General features: G+C 40.2%; 1 protein-coding gene across 2 annotated transcripts; it reads right to left on the bottom strand.

Annotated features, from left to right (window-relative positions):
• Nucleotides 1–10,754: 10,754 nt before the first annotated feature.
• SMPX (small muscle protein, X-linked) lies at nucleotides 10,755–23,528 on the bottom strand. Of its 2 annotated transcripts, none has more exons than XM_010132950.1 (4): nucleotides 23,418–23,528; nucleotides 19,813–19,872; nucleotides 14,735–14,824; nucleotides 10,755–10,921 (listed from the first exon to the last, which is right to left on the bottom strand). In XM_010132950.1, the coding sequence occupies exons 2-4, from the start codon at nucleotides 19,849–19,851 to the stop codon at nucleotides 10,781–10,783; spliced, it is 270 nt and encodes an 89-aa protein (XP_010131252.1). In that variant the 5' UTR covers nucleotides 19,852–19,872; nucleotides 23,418–23,528; the 3' UTR covers nucleotides 10,755–10,780. The 2 variants fall into 2 exon arrangements, with proteins under 2 accessions (XP_010131252.1, XP_010131253.1); XM_010132951.1 differs by having other exon boundaries at nucleotides 23,373–23,507.
• Nucleotides 23,529–24,652: the final 1,124 nt, after the last annotated feature.

The raw sequence follows: 24,652 nt of genomic DNA, 5'->3' as shown, positions 1-24,652 counted from the left end.
GTCTCTTCTCCCAAGTAACGTGATAGGATGAGAGGAAATGGCCTCACATTGCGCCAGGAGAGATTCAGATTGGATATTAGGAAACATTTCTTCACTGAAAGGGTTGTCAAGCACTGGAACAGGCTGCCCCGGGGGGGGGGGGAGTCACCGTCCCTGGAGGCCATTTAAAAGATGTGTAGATGTGGTGCTTAATGACATGGTTCAGTGCGGACTTGGCAGTGCTGTGTTAACGGTTGGACTTGATGATCTTAAAGGTCTTTTCCAACCTAAATGATTCTAAGATCCGCTGGTAGATCATGCAAGAGGATCAGCTACTTGGTAAAGAGAGGCTTTGGGAGGTACAGAGCTTGTAGTGACTTTTTGAGCTGAACGAGTACACAGCAGTTCAATGCATCATTCCTCCACTCTCCATGGCTACCACAAACAGCTGTTTGCATCATTCTGCCCAAAATGTACCTGGTCTCTGTGATGTTAATAAAGTCCCAGATACTGGAGAGGGACATGAAGGAATGGCGCATTAGCTCAAGGCACTCTAATGCCATTGCACACGATTTTCGTACCATGGGCTTGCCTTGATGGAAATGGTTAGATGACTAAACTCTCACTGTAGGTGGGGTCCCAATGACCTGACTTTGCTGAAGGATGGTCAATCCAGCTCAAAAATGAGGCCTTTATCCTCAGGTCAGCACAGTCTTCTCTGGGAGCCAGCCTCCAGTCACCTCTATGTGTCTTTTAAAGTAAGACATGGGACAATTTGGAGCTAATTGCTCTATTTCTCATCCTGCATTAAGGAAACAGACTCCTTCACTTTCAACCAAACTGCAAATAACTTCACACCTGGACATGCAGCCAAGTTGCCCCATGTGACCCATCAAGTTATTGCTTGTCAGCTGAGCTGTGGTGTTTGGCCGGGTTCAACCTCTTATTCTCAACACATGTGAAGCAGAACATGAACATCTTCACTGAGGTTTCTGCTGGTTTGTCAAAGACTTTGAAGCATGCACATACTCAACAGTGACTCAGGTGTTGTCTGCTAGTGTGTTAATCCGCAGGAAATTTGGCAGACGATGCTTAGCTGTTCCTTAAACAAGCAGAACTGGTTTGCCCCAGAAGTAGTTGTTCAAACATATAATAGAGAAAAGCATATAAAGAGTAGGAAGGACTGCAATACTACATGGTTGCCAAATCTGGTACTTTGGAATGAAGGGCTTAAACTAAAAAAAAAAAAACCAAACAAACAAAAAAAAACCCATACCCATCTGAATTCACTTTACTTTCAGCAAAATGGACTGAAAACCTGAAAATATGCCTCATCTTCACAGAGAGAGCTCTTCTTGTCTTGAGAAACAAAAGGGAGAAAGCTCACACTTTTTCCAAAATAAATGCTTCCATGCAAACCCTGAAGAAACAATACAACAATGATCAATACAGCTATGTTCTGAAAAAGACACCAAATAAGGAAACTGAGAAATTCAAAAGTTAAAGGTCTGAGATCCTTAATTAAATGCCTAATTAAGGTTTGAGATCCTTAATTACAGCAGAAGACATACTCTATCCCGGTCTTTGACAATTTTTGGGAAGGATCCCACACTCAAGAACAGCATGTTTTGCAAACACAGAAACAGCTAGAGGTTTGCTTCTCATTGTATTACGACTATTTCAGCTCAAGTATTTGGTTTCAAGTCTTTGGACTTGTATTTTCTTCCATTCCAGTACACACTTTGTGTTGGTTTCATTTTATATATAAAGGCAGCACCTTTCGCAGCCTTGAAATAACACCATCATCATCATCCTTTCCTCAGAACAAGAGCAGTTTGGCTTTGGGGGAAGTTTTTTTTGTTCTTTGATGTTTCCTCAGTAAAAGCAATTTTGCCTGCTCTCTGCTTGTGCACACCAGTATTGCTGCTACCACCGCTGTTAAAACGCACTAACAAGGCAGCGGACACGGGCCGGTTAGCCTCTTCCTCCCACGGTTCATTGGCTAAGAAGCAGGGCAAGTACAGCCATCGCCCTCTTCTTCCCTAAGTGCGTTCACGGCCACAGCTATTGTTTGCTCTGAGATTACATTTCTGAACCATGAAAGGCTCTGTAAGACCGTGCAGGAGAAACAGCAATTTTAAGATGAGGTTTGCTCCAAGGCAACAAAAAGGAACAAAGACTCAGGAGAGCTAAAAGCTATAAAATAACTGAATTATTAAATTAAAAGCAATATTATGGCAACTTTATCAAAGTGGGGGAGTAAGTTCTGAAGACCAAGTCTGGAAGTTTTATGTGGCTTTTATTGAATCCATGTCTATAAATGTCTCTGTGGTCAGGAACAAATATATATTAACCACTAAATAATAATATAATCACTAAATGGAGGGAGGAAAACCAGAGTTTATACTTGTTCTCAAGTTCAAGTAAATGTTAATTCAGCTGAGTTTCCTTTCAACTAGCTACAACCTGCAGCAAATCAAATGTGAAAAAAAAGGTATGGCCAACACTGAGAGTAAAACCAATACATATTCCCATGCTTATTTATGCTGTGTGCTTTGTTCTCTTAGTGCGTGGAAATACAGTGGATTTGAGACTGCTGCTGCAAGTCAAACAGGGGATAGAGAGGGACAGCGAAAACCAGAGACATCTGTGCAGTATCTCCTCAGTAGTGTTGCCAGTTGGGCAGCAGCTGTTGGGATAACTCTACGCTGAGCTCTACCTACATACGATGTTCGACCTATATGCATGGAATTCTACCACTATACGATGCTATTTACTCTCAGAAGGAATTTGCAACTAAGTACGGAATGGAGGTGGCCTTGGCACTAAAAAGAGCTGCACTTTTCAAAACAAGGCACATGAGAAGCAATTTGGTGGCTGAAGCAGGCATAAACAGAGTAGGGTTCGTGACACTGGTAACTGGCCTGCTCCCAGACAGGGATCACAAGGCTCAGGCAGTATCGAGCCACCTCTGAAGAGATGACAAAGTACAACGATGCATTAATTTACACGGTTCTTGAGTGCAAGGCTGTGAAAACATAATTAGGTAGTCTTTTATCAAATGAAATGAATAAAAACTATAAAACAAAATTATGAGACACTAAATTTAGAAGAAAATTCATTTGATTATCACATCAAAGCTGTGACATTTCAGATCATACTGTCAGCTTAATTGGCTACAATTAATGGAGAATTGATAAAAATATCTGAGCTGTTAATAACTTAGAAAGTTGCACTTCATGCATTCAAAAGCAGTTAGTCTTTTTACTCCGATGTAGGCACTTGAAAACCTTTGTGCCGAATATATTTTGAACTGCGTAAGATTAGAAAGACTGGAATTGCTCATTATTTTGAGTTTCTGATGATGCGTGTTGTTACAGTGTCTGAGTGCTCCACACACACCTAATGCTGGCAGGACAGTTCCCAGGTACAGAGGAACAGCACTGCTCATCTCACTTACAGCTCTGAAAGAGTGGTCAGTGTGATCAGTACAATCACATCCCCACTCCCCCGAAACAGCTTCTAATGCCCACGGTTCCCTGGTGACAATTAGTTCTTCTTGGTTTTACATGCACGTGCCTCGGGGTAAGCATCAGTTAAGTCACAGGACCACCTCTAAATACCAGGATCTGTTCACACAGCAAACAGCTGAAGTTTTAGGGATTCCTGATATCTCGTTCTGAGATTTCCACGAGGAACACACTCCAGTGGCACTTATTGTTCAATGCTGCAGTTCATTCACGCTACCTCTTAACACAAAGAGCAGAGATAAGCAAGGAAAAGCCTGCTAACTGTATTCCATCCTCACACTTCACCAGTCCCTCCGTGCCTGGTATCTTCAGAAGGCCTCCTGTCTTCCTGAGCTTCAGTTGAGGGAGGCCACACCAGAAACTGCATCTAAGTCAGGGAATTGACTGAAAAGTTCAGTTCTTACAAAAATCTGTCAGTAATATGTCAGCACTGATGGAAACATGGGGCTTCTACATAAAAGTGTCTGATAATAAAAGTTCAGGACCAAATAATCAACAGAGTGATCACAGGAAAGCAGTTACTAAAGAGCAGTGATTCTTAAAACCAACCAACCAAAAAACCCCACAACAACAGGAGAGTTTTCAGCTTTCAGACAAAATACTTGGAACTTTCTCCTAGAAATTGACAGTTCTCACTCAAGAGTGGAGCAGAGATTTGTGGGACCACATCGAAAATGTGGGAAGTATTTTGTTACTTTAAGGTCATTAATGTTTCAAAGCAAGAGGCTCAGTGAAGGAATTTCTTCTGTCTGTGTGCAGAGGCTTGTTCATCTTTACATGTCTGCAAACTGTGTTGAGTATGGGGAGGCAGAGGAGTAAATAACATGCTCGTGTTCTAAAAACTAGCAGAGAGTTCTGTGAGTTATTACTTCATGCTTGTCTCTTCCAGTAATAAAAATGTTCAGTTCGAAGACAGAGTTTGGAAATAAAAACATTTTTTGCATATTTTATGTTTTGAAAAAATACAAGTAACCATTCTTGTAGTTTGCTTCAGAGCGAAATGTTTCCTGATTTTTCAGTGTTTGTTTTGAAGTTATTAGTCACTTTTCAAAACCACAAAACACAATCTTTTCCCAACTAGTTTATGAAGAAGCATTTGCTGTTCATAAGGCCTGTTCTTTACTTGATAAAATCCTAACACGTGCCTTCAAGCTTCCTTAGGCATCCAGAAAGCAGCATCTCTGCAGTCTGCTTTCCTTCTCACTGTTCGACAAAAGAACGAGGAGGAAACCTCTCCTCAGCTCGCAAAGGCCTGAGGAGCGACATGCTGGGGGCTTTCTACAGGGCTGTGTCAGTGGTGTGGAAGAGACTCTCAATTCGTGATGGACAGCTGCAGACCACGTTAGAGACAACAAACCAAATTTTTACTTCAGAACACAGAAACTCTGGGGAAAAAAAACCCAAACATGGATAACATTTTTTTTGCTTGAGGAGATAACATGATTCCAAAGTTTACTCTGATATAAAATTATGTCCTGGAGAGTCCATTTTTTTCTTTGAAAAGAAATTTCTAGCTCTTCTGTTTTAAAGTCTGAGAGCTTGACATAAGTAGACTGAAAAAAACCTGGAAGGCAAACCAAAAGAACCTTAAAAATGCTGTTAAAAAATCCTAACCCCCCTCAACTACTTAGTTTCTTAGGACAATTTAACAAAGAGAAATGACCTGGCATAATTGATGGCTGGTCACAAAATACCCAAGTGCTGCTAATCCCAGAGTTCTGAACCAAAGACAGCAGGATGTTAGGAAACCAAGGATAGAAAAACGCAGCAGCACTTTGAAATTATCACAGGCCAAACAGTGAGTGGGTCCGGGGATGGCCTACCACCGGGCACCAGCGGAAAGAACCTGGCTCTGCCCTCTTTGCACCCTCCCTTCAGGTACTTGTATACTTTGATGAGATCCCCCCCGAGCCTCCTCTGACTTTGGCAGAAGGGTCCTGCAGGCATTCTTGCAGCACATGCTCCTTCTTCATTACATTGTTCCCACTCCAGCTGGGGAGATCTGAGCTCCTGACCTACCTTGGCATCCTCTGCACAAAGGATTCCCTCCTCTCCCCTAAGGGCTGGCTACTTGGGCTTAAACAAATGAACGAATTTTCTGATAACTGTGTAGCTGTTTCAAGAGCTCTCAGCATGTCAGAGTTACTCTACTAGTAAGGCACTGGATGTGTTTCTGGAGCAAATGGCAATAACTTTGCTTGCAATTGTACAGCAGTTTAACTGTATCCCTCTGGTCCGTGTAAGTACAGGAATAAGACACAGTAATAGAACTGTGTGTCTCAGCGGTGACACTGGGAGAGATACATCGCTGCTGTTAACCACGATGCACCATAAGAGCAGTATATAGCATGAAACTGTAATTAAAATCCACAGTACTCAGTGGACAAAGTTATAATGCGTATTTTTAGCCCAGAGTAATTGACATTTTTGTAAATAATTAAAGAACCACCAAAGAACATCTTGTAAGTGTGGATATAAAACCTCTATTCCCTAAGGGACTGTTTTTTTTTCCTTTTCCTCTCTTTCTTCTGAATGATGCCAAACTCAGACGCTGCTCTGCTAAGAAGATTCTTCCTTTTACGCTGGCCAGGATTCCCAATATGTTATAGAGAAGGTAATGCTGCAAATAATGCAAAGACTAAGCTTTTGCCTGTGAAGCTTTTGCCTTTTGAGAATTTCCTTCAGTAAGCTTGAAAATCTCCTTCAAGATGAAAAAACTAGACCACACTGGATGAAGGTTTCAAACCGAAACTGATGAAAGTTTCAAACCGAAACTGATGAAAGTTTCAGACTCAAACTATCTTTCAAACTGAAGTCCTGCAGGCTCCATGGCCCTTTGTGGAGCACTGCAAAAAGTCTTGTTACACAGACTTCCACACTTCAGGACACAAAATGTGGAAGGGAACAGAATGAAGAAAGAACCCAGACGTGAGTTGCAGAGTAACTGGCAGTGATTAATGTGAATAACTGTCCCTGTGAAATGCCAGTTTGTGCTCAGTCCCATTTCCAGCTACAACCACTATGCCGGTTATCGCATGAAATATCACAACAATCAGCACTAGATCTCAGCCACAGCAGTCTCCATTTGTCACAAATCGAGTGCTTCCGACCATTACTTACTCAATAGGACATGTATCTAGCCCATTAGCTTGTGCTATTTTGTTCCTATCTTATTTTGCACACATTTTGCTCTTGTGCATGTGGAAACGTGTATGTGCGAAGGAATTGGCAAAAAAAAAAATTGTAGATGGAGAAAAGGAAAAGGAATCACAACTCATTTTGTATAGTAAAACTAGCTGCATCAAACACATTATCTGCAGGTCTGTGGGAAATAAAAAATCTTTATATGAAAGAAGCATATGCTAATTAATTAATTATAGATGGTAGACCAGCAGCAGGTACATCTTAACTGATAAGCACTTTATGACCTTCAGTGGATCCAGTTTCATGGCATCTCACTAATTATAACTCTCCCACAAAGTGACTCACAACTATGATCTTGGCAAGTCTATTTCCTTATTCGGTGAAAAAGCAAGACCAAAGATATTTAACAGAAGTTACTCTAAAGTGCAAATTATGTAGGACTGTGTGTGTTAATAATGAAACAACCTACTGTTTAGCTCATTCCTCTTTTTTTTTTTTTTGCAAAACTGAGCAAGCAAACACGCACAATAATTAAAAAAAATCTGATAATGCTGACTTGCAATTTACTGAAACTATCTGATGAAAAATGCCAATAGTGGGAGGAAGTGTTAGAAATAATAGCTGTAGTCATAAAGCCTTTGGTTCTTTTTTACATATTTATGTATATTTTTGATGTTTCTATAATATACTATCACAGCACAATGGAAAGTATTCAGAGAATTTGGAGTTATTCTACCAGTTTCAGTGGGTATTACCTACACAGTATCACAAGAAATATAAAAAAACTAACAAAGTGAAATCCCTCAACAGTGACTATCTGAAGACTTACTGTACTGATGTGAGAGAGGATTCATTTCCAAACTATGAAAACCAAAGAACGCCCTCATTTATCTGCACGGGCATATTCTATTGACCAGTCCGTTTACCATTCTTTAGAGAGCATCACACCCAAAGGATGATCAGTAACCCCTTCTTGGAGATGAAGCAAAGTATTCCGGCAGACGTGAGCGTGGATTTCTTGCAAATAGAGATAATTTTTACTGGCCTGGCATGGTCAGTCATAAAACAAATCACTGATTATATCACGTTTTATAAAAGGCTGCAGGTCATGCCGAAAACAACTGAGCTGATGAATGCCCTCTACAGGGAACAACCCTTAGATTTAGTGTGACTCAAAGCTGCTGGATGTGGCAAGTGATTGACTTACATCTCAACTTACTGTAGAATTTACGCACATGCTTAGTTCTGCACTGCACCCAAACCCAAACTGCTGGTCTCCAGTGAGTACTGTGCCTGCAGCTCTTCTAGAAATTAGTTTTCAGATTTGATCTGTGACTGTTCTATTCAAAACAGTGAAATCTGTGTCATTGTCAGAACCTGATAACCAATACAACATCAAAAGAAGGATGGAGACAGAAATTACTTCAAACACCCTCACAGCTTTAAAGATGCCCTTCACTTTGCTGACCTTTCTGTAGAAATCTTTTCTTTAGAATGACCCTCGGTGCACACCCTAAATGTTTCTGTCAGACTCTCGGTAAGCTAATTATTAACAAACTGTTCTAGTCGAAAAGAGCAAGCATTGTAATCATAAATATGGGGTTAAATTTATGTCTAAATATCTCTTACAGAGCAAACATCTTTAAAGCCTCACATTAAAAATTCATATTTCTCTGGGCACCACTTTAGCGTGATGACTACAATGTTACATTTTACAAAATGTTAATTTTCTTTTTCCCAAGTTTTCTGAAGAGAAAGACTCCATTGTTTCTTTAAAATAACAGGAACATTATGACACAGCAGGGTAGAAGCACGAAAAAACGAAACACTTTTTCCTTCTAAATGGCATATTTATGCTGTACATAAAAATAAGTTAATGCTGCAGTGTGTATTGGGGCACTTTGCTCAGGTTATACGCCATTTCTTTCCAGATTCCTGGTCCACGGCAACTCTGTCTTCCGAGAACCCTTTTGCAGTGCTTTCTGTTCTCTTCTGTTCTTCATTTATGTTTCAGTGTGGCAAATTCCAGATAATGTTCTTCTACTCAGCTTAGCTCCTCTGCCTCTCTTCATGATAAAAAGGACTCGTGTCAATAGACAAAACTGGCAATTCAAGCGACTACTATGTGACAGAACCAATTTTTTCTTATTGTAGCAAAGTTTTTTTTTTATTGAAACTTCTGTCTACCACCGAATTTTCATTTTAACTGCCCGATGCATTTTTACTAACTCAGGCTTTTCAAAGAAAATCAGAGGATAAATTTCATGGACAGAAATTATCATTAATTTATGTAAGTCACAGAATGTAGAACACTGGAGGGTTATGGTTCTTCTTTGAAATCATATGGAAACAATTCTGTAATCTGAGCTGAAGTGAATATTTCCTTCTAAATAAAATATCATCATCATGGCTTAAATAAAATAATCATAGAATCAAATTCTGGGTTGGAAATGACCTTTAAAAAGGGCATCTAGTCCAAACTCAACCTGCGGTGAGCAGGGACATTTTCAACTAGATCAGGTTGCTCAAAGCCCTGACCCCCTTGACCTTGACTGTTTTCAGGGATGGCGCATCCACCACTTCTCTGGGCAACCTGTGCCAGTGTTTCACCACCCTTATTGTAAAACATTTCTTCCTTATATCTCATCTGAATCTCCCCTCTTTTAGTTTAAAACCATCACCCCTTGTCCAGCTGCAACACTGCTGAAAAGACAGTCTCCCATCTCTCTTACAAGCACCCTTTAAGTACTGAAAGGTTGCAATAAGGTTTTCCGAGGGCCTTCTTTCTCCAGGCTGAACAACCCCAACTCTCTCAGCCTGGCCTCAGAGCAGAGGTGCTCCATCCCTCTGATCATTCTTCTGGCCCTCCTCTGGATCTGCCCCAATAGGTCCATGTCTTCCTTGTGCTGAGGACTCCAGAGCTGGAAGCAATACTTCAGATGAGGTCTCACCAGAGCAGAGGGGCAGAATCCCTCCCTCGACCTGCTGGCCATGCTTCTTCTGATGCAGCCCACGATAACGGATGGCTTTCTGGGCTGTGAGCACACATTGACGGCTCATGTCCAGCCTTTCATCCACCAGTACCCCCAAATCCTTCTCCACAGGGCTGCTCTGAATCACATCATCCCGCCAGCCTGTACTGATACACCAAAGTGCAGGACCTTGTTCTTGGCCTTGTGAACCTCATGAGGTTCACACAGGCCCACTTCTCCAGCTTGCCAGGTCCCTCTGGATGGCATCCCATCCCTCAGGCATGTCAACTGCAGCACTCAGATTGGTGTCATCTGCAAACTTGCTGAGGGTGAATTTGACCCCACCATGTCATTAAAGAAGATATTAAGCAGTACTGATCCTCTGGGGGACAGCACTCGTCACTGATCTCCATCTGGACACTGATCAAAATAAGATGAAGTATGAGCTGTGGTGCTATCGTAGACCAGTGGTTCAAGCCAGAGGTGTCCGGTGCTGTCTGCAGTGCTGGAGGGTCCCTGCCTGGTCTCCAGCTGCCACACCAGAGGAGTATACATCTCCCCAAGGTACTATGTCATATTTCTGAGCCCTGCACAGATGCACAGAAAGTCCTTGGGTGCCACAAGTGGCATTGGGTATGTTCATGTGACCAAATACTCAGAGCCATTAGCACGTCAGTTTTGAATGACAGAAATAAAATAATACCAAATATCTAATATTTCAAAGGAGCTTTTTTGACCTACTTGTTGACCACTGCAATAAATTTACTTGCATCGTAATACATTTATTTGAGATTAGTGTATACAAATACATGCCCTATATTCTGTAAAAGTGCAACCTGTACTTGTGAAGCAAGAAGCTGGTAGTTTTGAGCTGGCTTCAATACTTCTAAGAGCCGAATACACTTTTTGTTAGGGCAGTTGATGGGTGACATGTATCCTCGAATATAGTCTCCTATATGCTACGTGTTTGGAATAACAGAGAATTCCAAGGATTATGAACTTATCTTCTAGTATTTTGTCTTTAAAATATGGGGTGTGATTTGGGGTCCTTTGAAGTAATTAGAAAGCCAGTTTTTGATACAAAGCTTTCTGGATCAGCCTGCTTCTCCTAGAACCATGCAAAGAACCTCTCTTTTACTCACCTGCTTATTCCAGTTACTGTTCAGCTTTAGGAACAAATTTCAACTCGCTCTTTACATTCTGAATCTCTGACAAGTTGACAGCAGGACCTGGAAGTTTCTTAGCTCCTGGGAGATATTTCTTGTCTTTCTCCTCCTCTGTCGAAACAGGAACACTCTGCACAAAAGGATATCAGTGTCTTTACTGCCACAATAGCAATCTCTTGAGCCTGAGCATGGGTCAGAAATGGGAAAGGATGTTTTTATACTAAATGGAATCCTGATGGAATCTGGGGGGAGAAGAGGTGGGAGGACAGGAAGAGAAACGTTATTTTGTTAGTTGATGTCTAAAAACATACTGGAAAAAAATAGATCAATGCAGAGGAATGTGGATCTTTTTTGTAAATGACTAAGAATTTACATGTCCGACCATTATCAGAAAATTAACTGACTGGAGCATTAAAGGCAACTCCCAGGTCCTTCACAGCTTAGGGGAAAAAAGCAGAAGAACCATTTGTATCATCTAGTATCTTCCAGAGTCTCATAGTTGCCAGCCAGTTGGGGATGAAAACCCACAACAAAAATCATGCACTTCTGCAGCTGTGGTGAAGAGATATGATCGTAGGTTGTGGACCCAAGATCAGCTTGAGTGGATGTTTAAATCTTCTTAACCTCAGCTGCAATTTTATTATTTTATGTTTAAATTAGGGTAGCATGTGATGGCCATTTTGCTGACACTGTAAAAATACTAGCTAAATAACAGCATTTACACAATAGTGAGCATCTCGGCTAATTTCCCGATGGACCACAGGATATCAGCCCTTGGTGCTTCCTCAGTTGTATTATTGCTCCTAAGCGAGCTAAAGCATGCATTTTAGGCAATTTCTATTACAGACTGAGCGATATTTTGAAGGAATAGTTTTTCAGTAGGGAGCTTAAGGTTGTTCCAGCCTGTTTTGTATTTTATAAAGCTGGCATACAGGTTTAGAGATGAATTAATACTTTACGGTAAATAGTTTCACAATGAAATTATTTTTTCTTTTGTGATTACTCTATGAATGTCGCCTTGGGATGGGCTTTTTGGAGTTAATTCATAGATTTAGTAGCCACCCTTTTTGGAAACGTGTATTGACTCCGAACAGTCAATTCTTAATATTTTAGTTCATTTTTAAAATTCCAAATTTATCTGTCAAATATTATTGGCCAGTAAACCCCTCTTCTTTCTGTTGACTAATGGACTACATGCTAATCAGGAAGCAGACTTTTTGCAACATCAAGTAGCAAATAAACAAGGAATTTTAGAACACTGGAATTTTCTTCCTATCTCATCTTTAAAAGCTTTCTAGAAATCACCATATACAAGAAAACTGAAGCAACAATTATACCGTTTGGCTTAGTAAACTTGTATTATCTTTTCTCACTTTTTAGCTAATATGCTATTAGTTAATACAAGATAATGCTATTTAATAACATTATACTATTGTTTCTATTTGATCATTTAAAATCCCAGCCAGTAACCCAGTCCCATCTACTATATACACAAATATCTAGCATAATGATCTGCCAACCTGAAACAGCAGCAAAGCACAGCAGGAGAATAAGTAAATTGACACAGAAGGTGTTTGGAGGGATGCACAAAATTTTATCAGTAGTGAAAGATGCCGTGAGCTTGTACTGTTTGCTTTGACAGTTTTCTTGCACAGCTAGCTAACCTGAATAACCAGGAAAACCCGGCCCCTGAGTTCTTATTGGTACACAGCAGATACTATGTCGGAAATACCATTTCAAGTCATCTACAATCCCATGCCTCTCATAGTACAAATGGTGCAAACTGTGACCATGTTTTGGAGATTTCGCGCTCCATAAATTGATGTTAGCTTTCCCTTCTAATCTCAGGCGTGTGCTGGTTCTGACTGCACCCCTCCCTATATCACCCACCCTCTGTGCAATGCACAGTTGAGATCAGACCTTGGCCTTCCGTTCTGAAGAGTGACTTAGATATACAACCAGAATTAACAAATACATGCATGGAAAAGCTCTCACTGAATAAGAGTTATTTTCTGAAATTCCCAGCCCCCATTTCTTTCCATGTTAACATGAGTGCTCCATTGACTTTCAAAAATACGTGTTCCCATGTGACTCCACCAAAACTTTGAGTAAGACCCATATTTCCCTCATCTCCTTTGCTACGGTTTTAAAACATAGTTAAAAATGCTAAGCACTGTTAGCAAAAGTTTTACTTGTCTAAAGCTGCCCTGAAGGACCAACAGGTTCTATTGCAAAACTTAACGAGATGAGAAAACTGAAAAGACAAGTCCACAGGTTGCATTTTTATTCTACTCATATTACAAGATCTGTTTCTGTAGTCTTTACTCCCATTGGTTTGGTTGCACATTGGCTCTAAAACTGGGGTCAAGAATTTTCATTCCATAATGTCTGTATCATAGATAGTATTCACGTAACTTAGAAGTGCAGCAATATTTAATTACCCAAGCAAATCTAATTATCAGCACTAGTCATTTATTTCTCAAACACTACTAGAATGAACACATGCTATATTAGTTTCTGCTTAATACCACGCATTTCTTCAACAGTTTAATCACTGCAGAAAGAATATGCTTTGATTTCTTTCCAGGGGAGAAAGCTACAATATGTGTTCAAGGTCACTTTGTATGTTTGGGTTCAGTTTTTTTGAAGTTTCTTGAGAGTTAAGTCAGCCTCGGTTTGATTTCCTCAGGAAGGTTCTCTGCAAGCAGAGCACTATTTCTATCAAATATGTCAGAATTCAGGAAAAAAAAATCTGATTCAGACAGAAAAGGAAGAATCAGCTCTTACGTAACTAAAACTGGCCATTTTAAGTGCCTGTACCAGGTCAGAAGGAGCTGATGATCTGTCCAAAACTAATCTGGCTGCTTCTTGTTTGGGGCTGAATCACCAGCAGTGCCGCTGCAGGCATGGAGAGAGGTGGCTATCCACTCCCTCCTGATCATCACGGCTTCTGCTCTGTGTGAGAGCAAGGCTCCCTCCAGCCACAGCAGCTTTGCTTTACCGGCATGGCAGCAAGTCCACCCAGCCCAGCTCTGTCGGGTCAGTTAGAGCCTTGCCTGCCCTTGGCTCTGAGAAGCATGGCCCAGCAGGACCAGTTCTCATATGGGGATTATAAAGGCCCATAAACCAAGCCAACTGGCCAGGAAGCCATGAGCACCCATCCTTACCTGACTTTTTTTCTTGTTTGGAGTATCTACCACTACCTTTTTCTCCACCATTGGTTTTAGTTCTTATTTATTATAAAAGCTCATGGTAAATACGATGCTTTAATATCATCCAGAAGTATGAGATCTGTGTTTAATAATAACTTTTGTGATCAACGTTGGAAAAGGTAAATTTTGTATTCAAAACTCAGTGTTAAATACTCCCTGCAAAATATAAGCACGAAAACACAGAATCCAATCTAAAATAGAGTATTTTCACCCCTATGCAGGTAAATGGCTTCACAGTTTCTGTTTTTAATTTGCAAGTGTCTTCACATTCAATTTCTCCTTGTTGATAAATAATCCATAAAGTGTCAGGTTTGAAAACCTGTTGCAATGTCGTTAAGCTGTAACAATAAATCGCACCATGGGGCAGCAGGTAGTAGAATATTCTTCCAAAGCCTTGCTATAACTTTTCCTGCTGTAACCCATCAACTGCCATCTAGATAAATACTGCTGGTGAAATCCTGGCTTTCTTTCCTGACAGTAAATATCATCCTGCTGTTGAAGCTTTGAAAGAGTTTAAATATTCCTGTAAGTGCCTTGGCATCAAAACCAGAACTATGTATACATGAAGCGTCTAGTAGGTGGCCATTTATTTCCATGAATGATCAGTGCATGTTTAGCTGTGGTACCTAAGATTGGTATGCAGTGCTGTAAGATTGATCAAAAGGCTTTCTTCCATCAATGGCAGGGATTCTTCTGGAAAAAAAAAAAATCAACCCCCCTTTTTTTCATACCTCCTCCACTTCTTCAGATGTAAGTTCTTTTCTTTTGTGAGGGTGGCCTGCACCAGGTCGAAATGCTCCCATTGGGATGTTAATATTAGCCTGTGAGAAGGAAATTACAATGCAAATGTGACTGATAGATAAACGTACAGTTGGTAAATGGCAAAATTCAGAAGGGGTGGGAAAAGTGTATTGACATTTTTGTGGTTTCCAAGCACTTAAGCCTTCGATGTATCACATCATCACACCTCTCCTGTGGGAAAGAGGAGTGCTTTCATCTCCATTTTAAAGATAGAAATTGAAAAAACAAAGCTACCTAGAAAGCTTTTGAAGTTCTGCACTTTAGTCTTATGCTCCCTGATTTCATTGGACTTTAAACAAATGAGTACTAGACACCAAAGTTGTCTTTAAGCACCTGGGTCTGCTTCGATTTGGTCAAGGTCAAACAGAAAGTGAGTGTCAGAATCAGCATTTATGTGTAAATGGCCTAAATCCTACAATAACACCCAACTGGGACCATTCTCCCTCCCCCAGTGACAGCAGTTCTCACTTCGTTTAATCATCAGTAGTTAGGATGGAAAGCCTGCTCGGAGCAAACTTAAGGCAGGAGTGCTCAAAATGTGATTTTACCAACAAAATTTACCCACATGTGCTACAAACTGCAAATGTAATGCCTTGGTCCTAGGAATACACCTCTTGGTGTAGAGAGGATCTGTAGGAAAAGGCAGGAAGGCTTTCTGACCCTCCAGCCCCTGATGGGTTTTGCTTAGCCACGCCAGCCTGGTCTGCAGCAGGAGCACATGGGTCTGAGCAGGCTGAGCTGGCTCCCACACCGGTCAGACCACTAGCTGCCGGCTCTAGCAAACTCCCTCCAGAATGGTACCCACATGATTGCACCAATCTGATTTTTTCTATGGCAGAAAGCCAGTAGCCCTAACACAAATGGGGCTGATAATAGATACCTTAAAAGTAAAGATTTTTGAGAAAAGAACAGCAGAAAATATTGCTTAGGGAAGAGCAGCTAAAATGTAACTATTTCCCAGAGTGACCCAGACTGAATTATTTTAAAAGTCAAATAGCATGATGAAGTAAATGCACAATTTATACCTATTTTTATCTCATGATCTCAGAAGAGATGCTGCTCCTAGGAAATGTCATCGAAATATCATGACTCCCACTGCTAAAACCGGGGGGTGAATTGGTAATGTTATGGAGCGGAAGTGGAGAACCTTCCAACACAAGCTGTGCTATTGTAGTTTACCATCTGACTGATTTGCATTAAATGAAGATGAATAATCCCACCCTTCAGCTCAAATCATCGTTTTGCAGATCGTGTCCCAGGTTGGGCAACCACAGGAAAACAGCCCACCATTTTCAGTAACAACAAGTGTTCTGACAGCTCTAATCAAACATTGAGCAAATTAAGAATCCACCTGCCAAGAAATAAGCACCTTTCACTGTACTCTATTTACCTGTTTCCCATTATTTTATTTATGCGAGGTGATGCTGCCATTTCAGTGGGGCTGGCAAACGTCTGTAGGGCCATGTAGTTTACAGACAGCATTTCATAAAGCTTTTCCACTGAGCATTAGTTTAGCTACTGTGAAACTTTCCATCTGTGCTTCCAAAGTTTCCAGGAGACCAGGCATTTTCAGCCTCCCAGTAGTTAACCCATTATTTCATTTATGGGTGGAAAAAACCTGCCTTTGCTATTTTTAAGTTTAAGCATCTTCCCTGCCAGGCTCTGGTACCTCCAGACAGCTTTTTTGGGGGGGGAATATGAAACTTCTTGACACTTTACAGCTAGTGTGGTCATACAAGTTTGCAGAGTTGAAACATTAGGCATTCTCTCTCCTTTTGGTGTGCATTTTGAACTCCGGAATTCCTTCCCCTTGGAGTTAACCGAAGCACAAGCCAGCCTCCCAGAGCCACCCGGGGCATAGCACTGCACGGTAATTCCGATACCCATCCCTTGCATTTCCGACCGTGATTGACAGACCAACTGTGACTAAAAATGGCTGAGGAAACAGAAATGAACCACTAAGTGCCAGACTGCTAATGAAATTAAATAAACCGCGCTTTGGTCTTCTTCAGCATTTTCATAGCAATCTCTGTCACAGGAAAGTGGTTTGAACTGTTTTATGTGCAGTAAGTGCATTCATGTCGGAGTTTGGACAAGACGTACACAAACATGAAATATTACCTTGGTAAAACAAACTGCCTTTAAGACAAAATTAAACTGTTTGGATCTTTTTGCCTTTAAGACAAAATTAAACTGTTTGAATCTGATAACACATACTATAAATCAAAATATTTTTAGCATGAAATGAAAGTATGACTGATTTCCGAGCAGTTCTTAACCAGAGGTGCCAAAGCCCTGAGCTGTAAATCTCTGTTAATCCAGTGCTGGTCCCCTCCCATGGATCAGCAGCCGTGTAACGGGTGAACAGTGGACCAAATTCTGTACGTCAGCCTAACTCTGCAAGGACTGCGTGGTGCTGTGATCAGCACAAGTTTGTAACTTTGTTTTTAAAACACGCTTCAAGGCTCTTATCACCTGCCTGCTGGGACAGAGATATGAGCCCCAGTGATCTCTTCTTCGTCTGCTTGCCATCCAGTAAAATGCTAAACAGGAGGGGGTTTGGTCCAATCTCCTGAAATCCTAAATTATAATTGCTTTAGACAGACTTTCTAGGTATGATTATTATTTTCAATCATACTAATTATTAAAACTATAGGCTTTGCTTCTTCCTTTGTTTTTGGAAAGTGCCTACCATATTCTGGATGTCACTACAGTTTTCATAACGAGTAGATATACATACCGATGTACTCTACTAAGGTCTTCCTGAAGAGACCGAAGCAACAATACCTGTAAGCATGACATACCACATATATTGCTGGTTTGACTCAACTAAACTCGTATTTATTATTTGTTTGTGTTCTTCTTTCTGTTTAATAGAGACAGGATACCCAGATTAGGATACAACTCGCACAGCCAAGACTGATATGGATAAATTCTTCACATCGTCACAACCATTCCTAGCTGTCCAGAAGGATGACTGAATAAGCTGGAAAACCACTTTAGTATAAACATATTCCATTTAAAAAAATAATAAAGAAAGAAAATAGAAATCTGAATGTAATACAGAAAAAAAAATAGGGAACCCTTGATCCTCACCTCTGGGGAAAGCCAAGAGTGTTGCTTGTAAGCAGAATAACTTCCAGCCAGAGCTGTACACAGCCTTTTACATACCAAGAGGCGGAGGCTGGCAATCAATGCTCGCAGGAATTAACAGTACTTTGGTCCTCTATTGCCCTGAAATACTCTTGGGAACCAGTTGCTACCTTTAACTCTCCCACATTTGTCTGTAGTGGCTGTGGGCAAGCGCAGACTTCAGCACACACCTCGTATGGTCAGAAAGAAGCCACTTCTGACACCCAGTACCATGAAATACTTCAGTCAGTAAAGTGTCATTACATTTTCATTGCTGCAGTGTGATGTATATTCTCCAAGGGATGTCAGTCCTACTATAACAGCACATAACAGCAAAGGATCATAATGTATGAATCACAATGTATAAAAGTAATGTGACATTTTGAGTCATGGTTCTTGGAGTGCTCAAAATGTACTAGGCGTCAATTCAAAGGCAGGTCTTCCTGGTGGAGCAACCTCTGACACGATGTTTAATACATTTATTTTCAAGTTTATGCTGCAATTTCCCTCGTGATTCAAATTACCTTTGCAAAAATTAGTGTTTCTTAAAATATCAAACTTAGTGCTTAAACTTAATGCACTTTTAAAATGGATGAACTAGAAGCAATTTTTTACATTCAGAAGTTGGAAAGTCATCATAAAAATAAAAAGGAGTCTATAACTACTTCTTTAAGGAAAGAAGTAAACCAAATTAATTCCTTAAAATGCTTGTATGTGCCTATGGAGTTTAAATGTAAAATGTAAATACTTCTGAGCTATAAATTATATACATTTTTTCATTAATCATACAAACATTTCCATAGCCTACATAAAAGAGGGATGAAAATTTGAACTGAGTGAAATCAATGGCAAACTGATGCTAATTTCAACTGAATTAGAGTACAGTGATTTGTATGCCTGTTCCAGAAGGGTGGATGATGAGAAAGAAAATTGGCATTTTTACAGTGCCTTGCACCTTCAGTATGCTGTCTAGCCACTGGGTAATTAATCTTCTTCATACTCCAATCCATTGAATTAGTATTATCTTGAGGAAACAGAGGACAGAACAGATATTAGAAATTCCATTTTGTCTTTCCTATGTAATTTCAAGGGAACCTGAACTTGTAGTAAAATTTTATTGCAAGTGGATTTTACAAAACATATACAAATTCTGTAGAGTTCTGCAGTTCAGGAGATATTTTGGCCTTTTGTCAAGTATTGAAGATAGCATGAGCTAAGTATATTCTTCATGATGCCACTTCATGATGATGTTGGGATAATTCTCCATCTGTTTCTTTTACAACTATGTAATAACCAACTTTATCCTCATGAGCATGTGCCACTTGAGGAGGTATGTATGTGACATACAATTTTTTAATCGAAAACATCAACAATTCTGTCATTTTAGCTTGGCTTTTAAATAAAATGCTTCTTAAACAAACATTGGAAGGGTTTCTTCCGAAAGGAATGCATACATTAAAAACTTCACAATACCTATGTCATCATTTTAGCCTAGAATTCTTCCAGCATTCTTTCAACTCTGTGGAAAATGTAATAGTTTCAAGAATTAGTTTTACTCATAATGCTGATCACTTACACAGACGTATCCCTGTGTTTTGCTTAGCTGATCCACCAACAGGCACAACTTAACACGGGAAGGACCATGTAAGCCATCAACCAACCTATCTGATCCAGTTTTTATCAGCTCAGATGATAAGATGCTCTTCAGGTCAAACTTTTTCAGTGCTTTCATATCCACCAAGCTTTTCACTTTAAAAGAATAATCCCCAGTTAGCACTCCTATGGTGTTCTGCCTGAGCAAAAATGCAGTTTGCCAAGCAATGGAAGTTGAGATGTTTTATTTCATTATATTAGAAACATAAATACTGTCTCTTACCTGAATGGCTTTGACATGTGACGCTGGCTGTTTTGACATTTTTAAGACAGAGGCTTATCCCTGCAAGCAAAATGGGAAAGTGTTATAGGCTCTGACATTCTGATAGCTAAGGGAGATAAGCTAAAACTTCACCCGTGCTGCCTCTTGACAGGTATCCATTTCACCTGCCCAGCTCCTGTTTCCAGCTCAGTTTCAGACCTGTTTAGTTATTCCTTCTGAATATCAGAAGGAAACAGAACACCTGAGCTTCTCCAATTAATCTTTCATAGCCACAAATGGAGCTCTCTCACATTAAAAACAATAATGAGTAGAGATAAGGAATCTCTCAAACCTTAATGGCATTGCAAAATGACTAAGAATTACGGGAAGCATTTGACAACAAACAAATATTATGATCTCTGTCACAGTATGTATGTGGGAATTATTAGAACTCAGATTAAAACTTCTTTCAAATAAAGCATAACTTGCTACAAAACACTGAAAACTGTATACATAACCATCTTCTGACTCACGAAACCTTGCAAATCTTTAATGCCTATAGAAAGAAAATTATCAAGATAGTCAAATTGTAAATTCTCTTTGACAATTGCTAAGCCACAAAGCAGCCTCTCTTCAAAGTTTTAAATCGTATAGATTAATCAATTTTCTTTAGCAATAAGATAAAAAAGAACAGAGTATTCCATCTAATTTCATGAAGGCAGAGAAATACAGACTGATACAATACTAATATACTATAGCAAAGGGAAATACACCAAAATAAAAAGATTTTTAAAGACAAAAAAAAGAGAAAAAGCAAGAAATTTTATTACCAGATTAGTTGAAACATTATCTCAGCCTTTTATTCTTTCACTGAGAATTAAGATTTTTACTGGACTAGACCACCAAAGTCTGGTTATTTAACCATTATAATACAAAATAAGAAAGTAATACTAAAAGGTGAGAAACGAGTTCACCACAAAACTCACTGATCACAACCAAAATACAGCATATTTTGCTGCTACATTTGACCTGAGATGAGAAAAAAAATATTAATAAAAGTAATAAATGATGCAAGAAAGAACAGTAGAAATATACAGGGAAATCAAAAGTGGGTCAAAGGCTTTAGCACTCCAAAGACTATAACTGTCATGTGGAGGCAGCACCGAAGAAAACTACAGATGAATTGTAGGTTGGCTTCAGCTTGGAATATCATCCTGACATGGTATTACGGAAGCTGCCTGGAAGACTTGCTCTGTCCTATTCTCACATCGGCTTTAAATCTGTGTACAATGCTGAGCAGAACTTAAAGTAAAAACGAACGGCCATTAGAGGTCCCCCTCTGATCGCAGTCTCAGCTGTAAAGAGTGCTCTCCAAACCAACACAGCATTAAGCCAGAGGACATCACCTTCAGAGGTTGCTTTGGGTTTAAATTGTTTCCTCTAAATTAATAAATCAGAAAAAAAATCCCGACATGCAAAACAAAAACATCATGCTTCCAGTGAGTTTTATGTTGTGATTAAAATCAGAGGTAGTTTTAAAAAACTTCAGAATTCATTTGGGGGGATGAAATCTCAGCCACTGAAGGTCATGACAAAATTTGCACAATTTCAAAAAGCCAAAAGATTTACCGTACTCTATCTCTTTCCTTTTTGAAAATTTTTACAGTGCACAGAACTAACTGTGCTGTCATCCAGCAGTTGTATTCCAAAGATAAATAAAAAAAAAAATCCCCCAGTTTATTGGAAAGATAACACTCATAATACAGAAAAGTTTAATTAATTTTTCTTATCATCTTCTCCTCTTTCCCATCAGAATGAAAAAATGGAAACAAAAGCACAGGAAATTAATATAAAATATTTTAAAACATTGTGGATCTAGTTTCTAAAAACTGTCACAAAGAAATTCATGCTAGGATGTATTTCTCCATCTTGTGTGCCTGTGCATTGCAATTTCTTGGGCCACTTAGAGCTAAACGGGCAAGGATTTGCACTGAATCTCAACTTGAAAACAAGCACGGTGTTAGTGCTCCTCAGTGAAGCATTCTAGGTTCACAAGAAGTCTGCGTCTGAAATTATTGTAATCAGACACCAGTTCCTAAAGACGGATGCATGATACAATTGTTCAGCACTGCTTCTGGAGGAGGCAATTTTCCTACCAGTTCATGCTGTCCTCATTACCGTCAGAGAAATCAGGACAACAGCAGCTACTGAGTAAAAATAGACAATCTTCTCCAGCTCTCTCCCCTTCCCTCCCTTCCCCAAGTTTCCCTCCAGAGCAATACTGACCATCAGCCACAAGAAAACAAAACTTAGGTTACAGATTAATCTATTACTGAAGTGATTAGTTCATTTTTACAAGTTCCTTTTTCTCTTGCCTCACATCACAGTGTCAAGAGTGCTGCACTGATTGTATTAAATTATTTTTGGCATTCCAATCAGCTCTGCATACTTGAAAAAAATTCACTCTTCATCCTCATTTCCATGGCAGGATTTCACACATATACAGCCAGGGAAATGCAAACACACGCAGCTTGCATTCCCTGGTGTCTTTTTGGCCTCCCCACACCTTACCTTTTACCTTTTATGGGCTGCATGCTGAGCCAAACTTAGAAAGCAATGGCAACATTAGTTCTGTTTGGAGCTGTTTTATGCCAGACTTCCCCTGCAAATTCTCTTGCTTCGCAGTGAAAGTACTCATGAACAGGACTACTTGTGAGACACAGGGCTACTACAGTGAAATAATTCATTGTTCTGAAAACAAACTTTGTAAAACAAAGGACCTATCTTCCGTCCCTCTGCTAAAAATAATTTCTGACAAGGCTGCAGCAAGATAACAAGCTGACTTATTCAATTTGCTTTAAATACTATGAGATATCATAATGCCATCTTTTGTAATCTGCACAAGAGATGTACAGTAGCACCCAGGCAACAGAAAAAGCCCTCACCCCAGCTGGAAGCTGTCCTTTCCCCCTCCTCACTCACGGCACCAAGCACAACGGGTAATTTGGACACAGAACTGCAGTGTATTATCTTATTAAAGGGCTTTGAGAAAAACTTCACTGCTGTGAGACCCAGCTAGTACGAAGAAAGAAGAGAAACCCCCACTTTGTAGCTTCCAGCCTGTTACACAAAAACTTACAACATGATTTAGGCAAACGTGATCACATTTTCTATAATGCAGTTACCTGTTAAGCTTACAGTGAAATAACACCTCTCTTACCATCAAAACCCCCATGTAGTATTTCACTAGCAATAACAAACATACAGAAAACAATAAGTATGTACCTATGTACTACAGTATTCGAGCTAATACACAGTTACTCTTCTTGTGAGTCACTAGGCATTTAAGTGACTTTGTTTTAAATCTTTAAAGTTCCCTACAGACTATGAAGGGATAACTGCAACAATCTGCTCTGAATACATTGATAGACTGCACAAGACATTAAAATAAGCAGAAACCAACAACTATTGTAGTCACCTGGCAGCAGTTAATAAAGAGTTTTCATAAGGATCTTTCAAGTTTTGAACTGACCCCTTCAAGATTATCTTACTTATTTACTTATATAAGAAAAGCTCCAAACCGTCAAGCGAGTACGTGCACCTCCTTTCGAAGCTGAAAGAGGTACCTTCTTCTACCAGCCGAGGTATTGACTGAGATCCTTTTAATGTGTCTGAAATAGCTCCGATGCTTTCAGCCTGGACGACACTGAGAGCTGTTCCAGGCTGGGACTCTGCTGAGGAGTGAAGTGTAAAAGGGAATTCCTGTCATAGCTTCCAGTTGTTCTTCCTAAATATAGACTTTGATTCACCCTGCAACTTGGTACCCTCTGACACTTGACCATCATAAAACCAGGGCTCAAGTGTCAAGCAGAAGGTGTTGAAGGAACACACCTTTGGGTTCTTTTCCTGCCCTCCCTCTCCCTGTCGTTCTGGGCTTTCCACAAGCACCAGGCATACGGCGGCAGAAGGTAACACGGAATTCTCTCCCGCGGTGTTTGGGGCAGCATGTCCCTCCCTGCTGCCACGCTAGAGAAGGAAATAATTATGGAGACGTAATTACGAAGAACTCACCTCAGGGGAGCTAACTAGGGGAGGTGAATGCCACACCAATGTGACTGTATCACTGCTGTGTTGGGAGTGAATTCACACTGCAGCTGCCTCGGGATCTTGGAGTAGCGTCCCTCCATGCAGGACAGCAGTGCTCACAGGGAGGAGGGCTTCTGACCATGCAGGGCCACAGCAGACAGCTACTGAGCCCTAGGGCATGTGGATGAAGAGAAGTGTGTGTGGTGGGGAGGACTTGCTATAGCTCATGAGGGAAGTGAAACGTTATTATACAGTCATATTCACGCTGGCTGGAGTGCTGCCTTCAGTGAAGGCTAACGAAGAAGATCTGCCACAGCAAGTCATGTGTGGGGCAACATAGTCTCATGTTTCCACTCCAGAAGTGCAGCCTCCTGTTCACTGCCTCTTCACAAGAGTGAACTTTCTTCTTCATCACTCCCCTCCTGTATCTGTTCTCCTCCTGGTGCACAACACTAACGGTGACAACAGCAGTGTCATTATGAGCAATGCTGTACTTGCTGCTGCTACTTGCAACTTCTAGGAGAAGATCAACCACTTCCAAAATTAGTGCCAAAGACATTTATGACAACTAGTGGTTGGGACAGTGATTTAAAGAGGATTTCCCTTGACTTTAACGTATTTGACAAATTACTTCTTTAATTTCATGCATCTCAAAGAGGAGGACGACAACCCAGACCACTTAAATAAGCCTGTGACTCACTCTCTGCTGCTCTCTTTCTCAGAAGTGCTGCTATCTGGAAGCAACTGATAAAGGTGATGATTTACTCTAGCAGCT

The sequence above is a fragment of the Buceros rhinoceros genome, unplaced genomic scaffold (genome assembly GCF_000710305.1).
Source record: "Buceros rhinoceros silvestris isolate BGI_N320 unplaced genomic scaffold, ASM71030v1 scaffold18793, whole genome shotgun sequence".
NCBI lineage: Eukaryota > Metazoa > Chordata > Aves > Bucerotiformes > Bucerotidae > Buceros > Buceros rhinoceros.
Note: the sequence above shows the minus strand (reverse complement) of the source record. Positions and strands in the feature narration are given on the sequence as shown.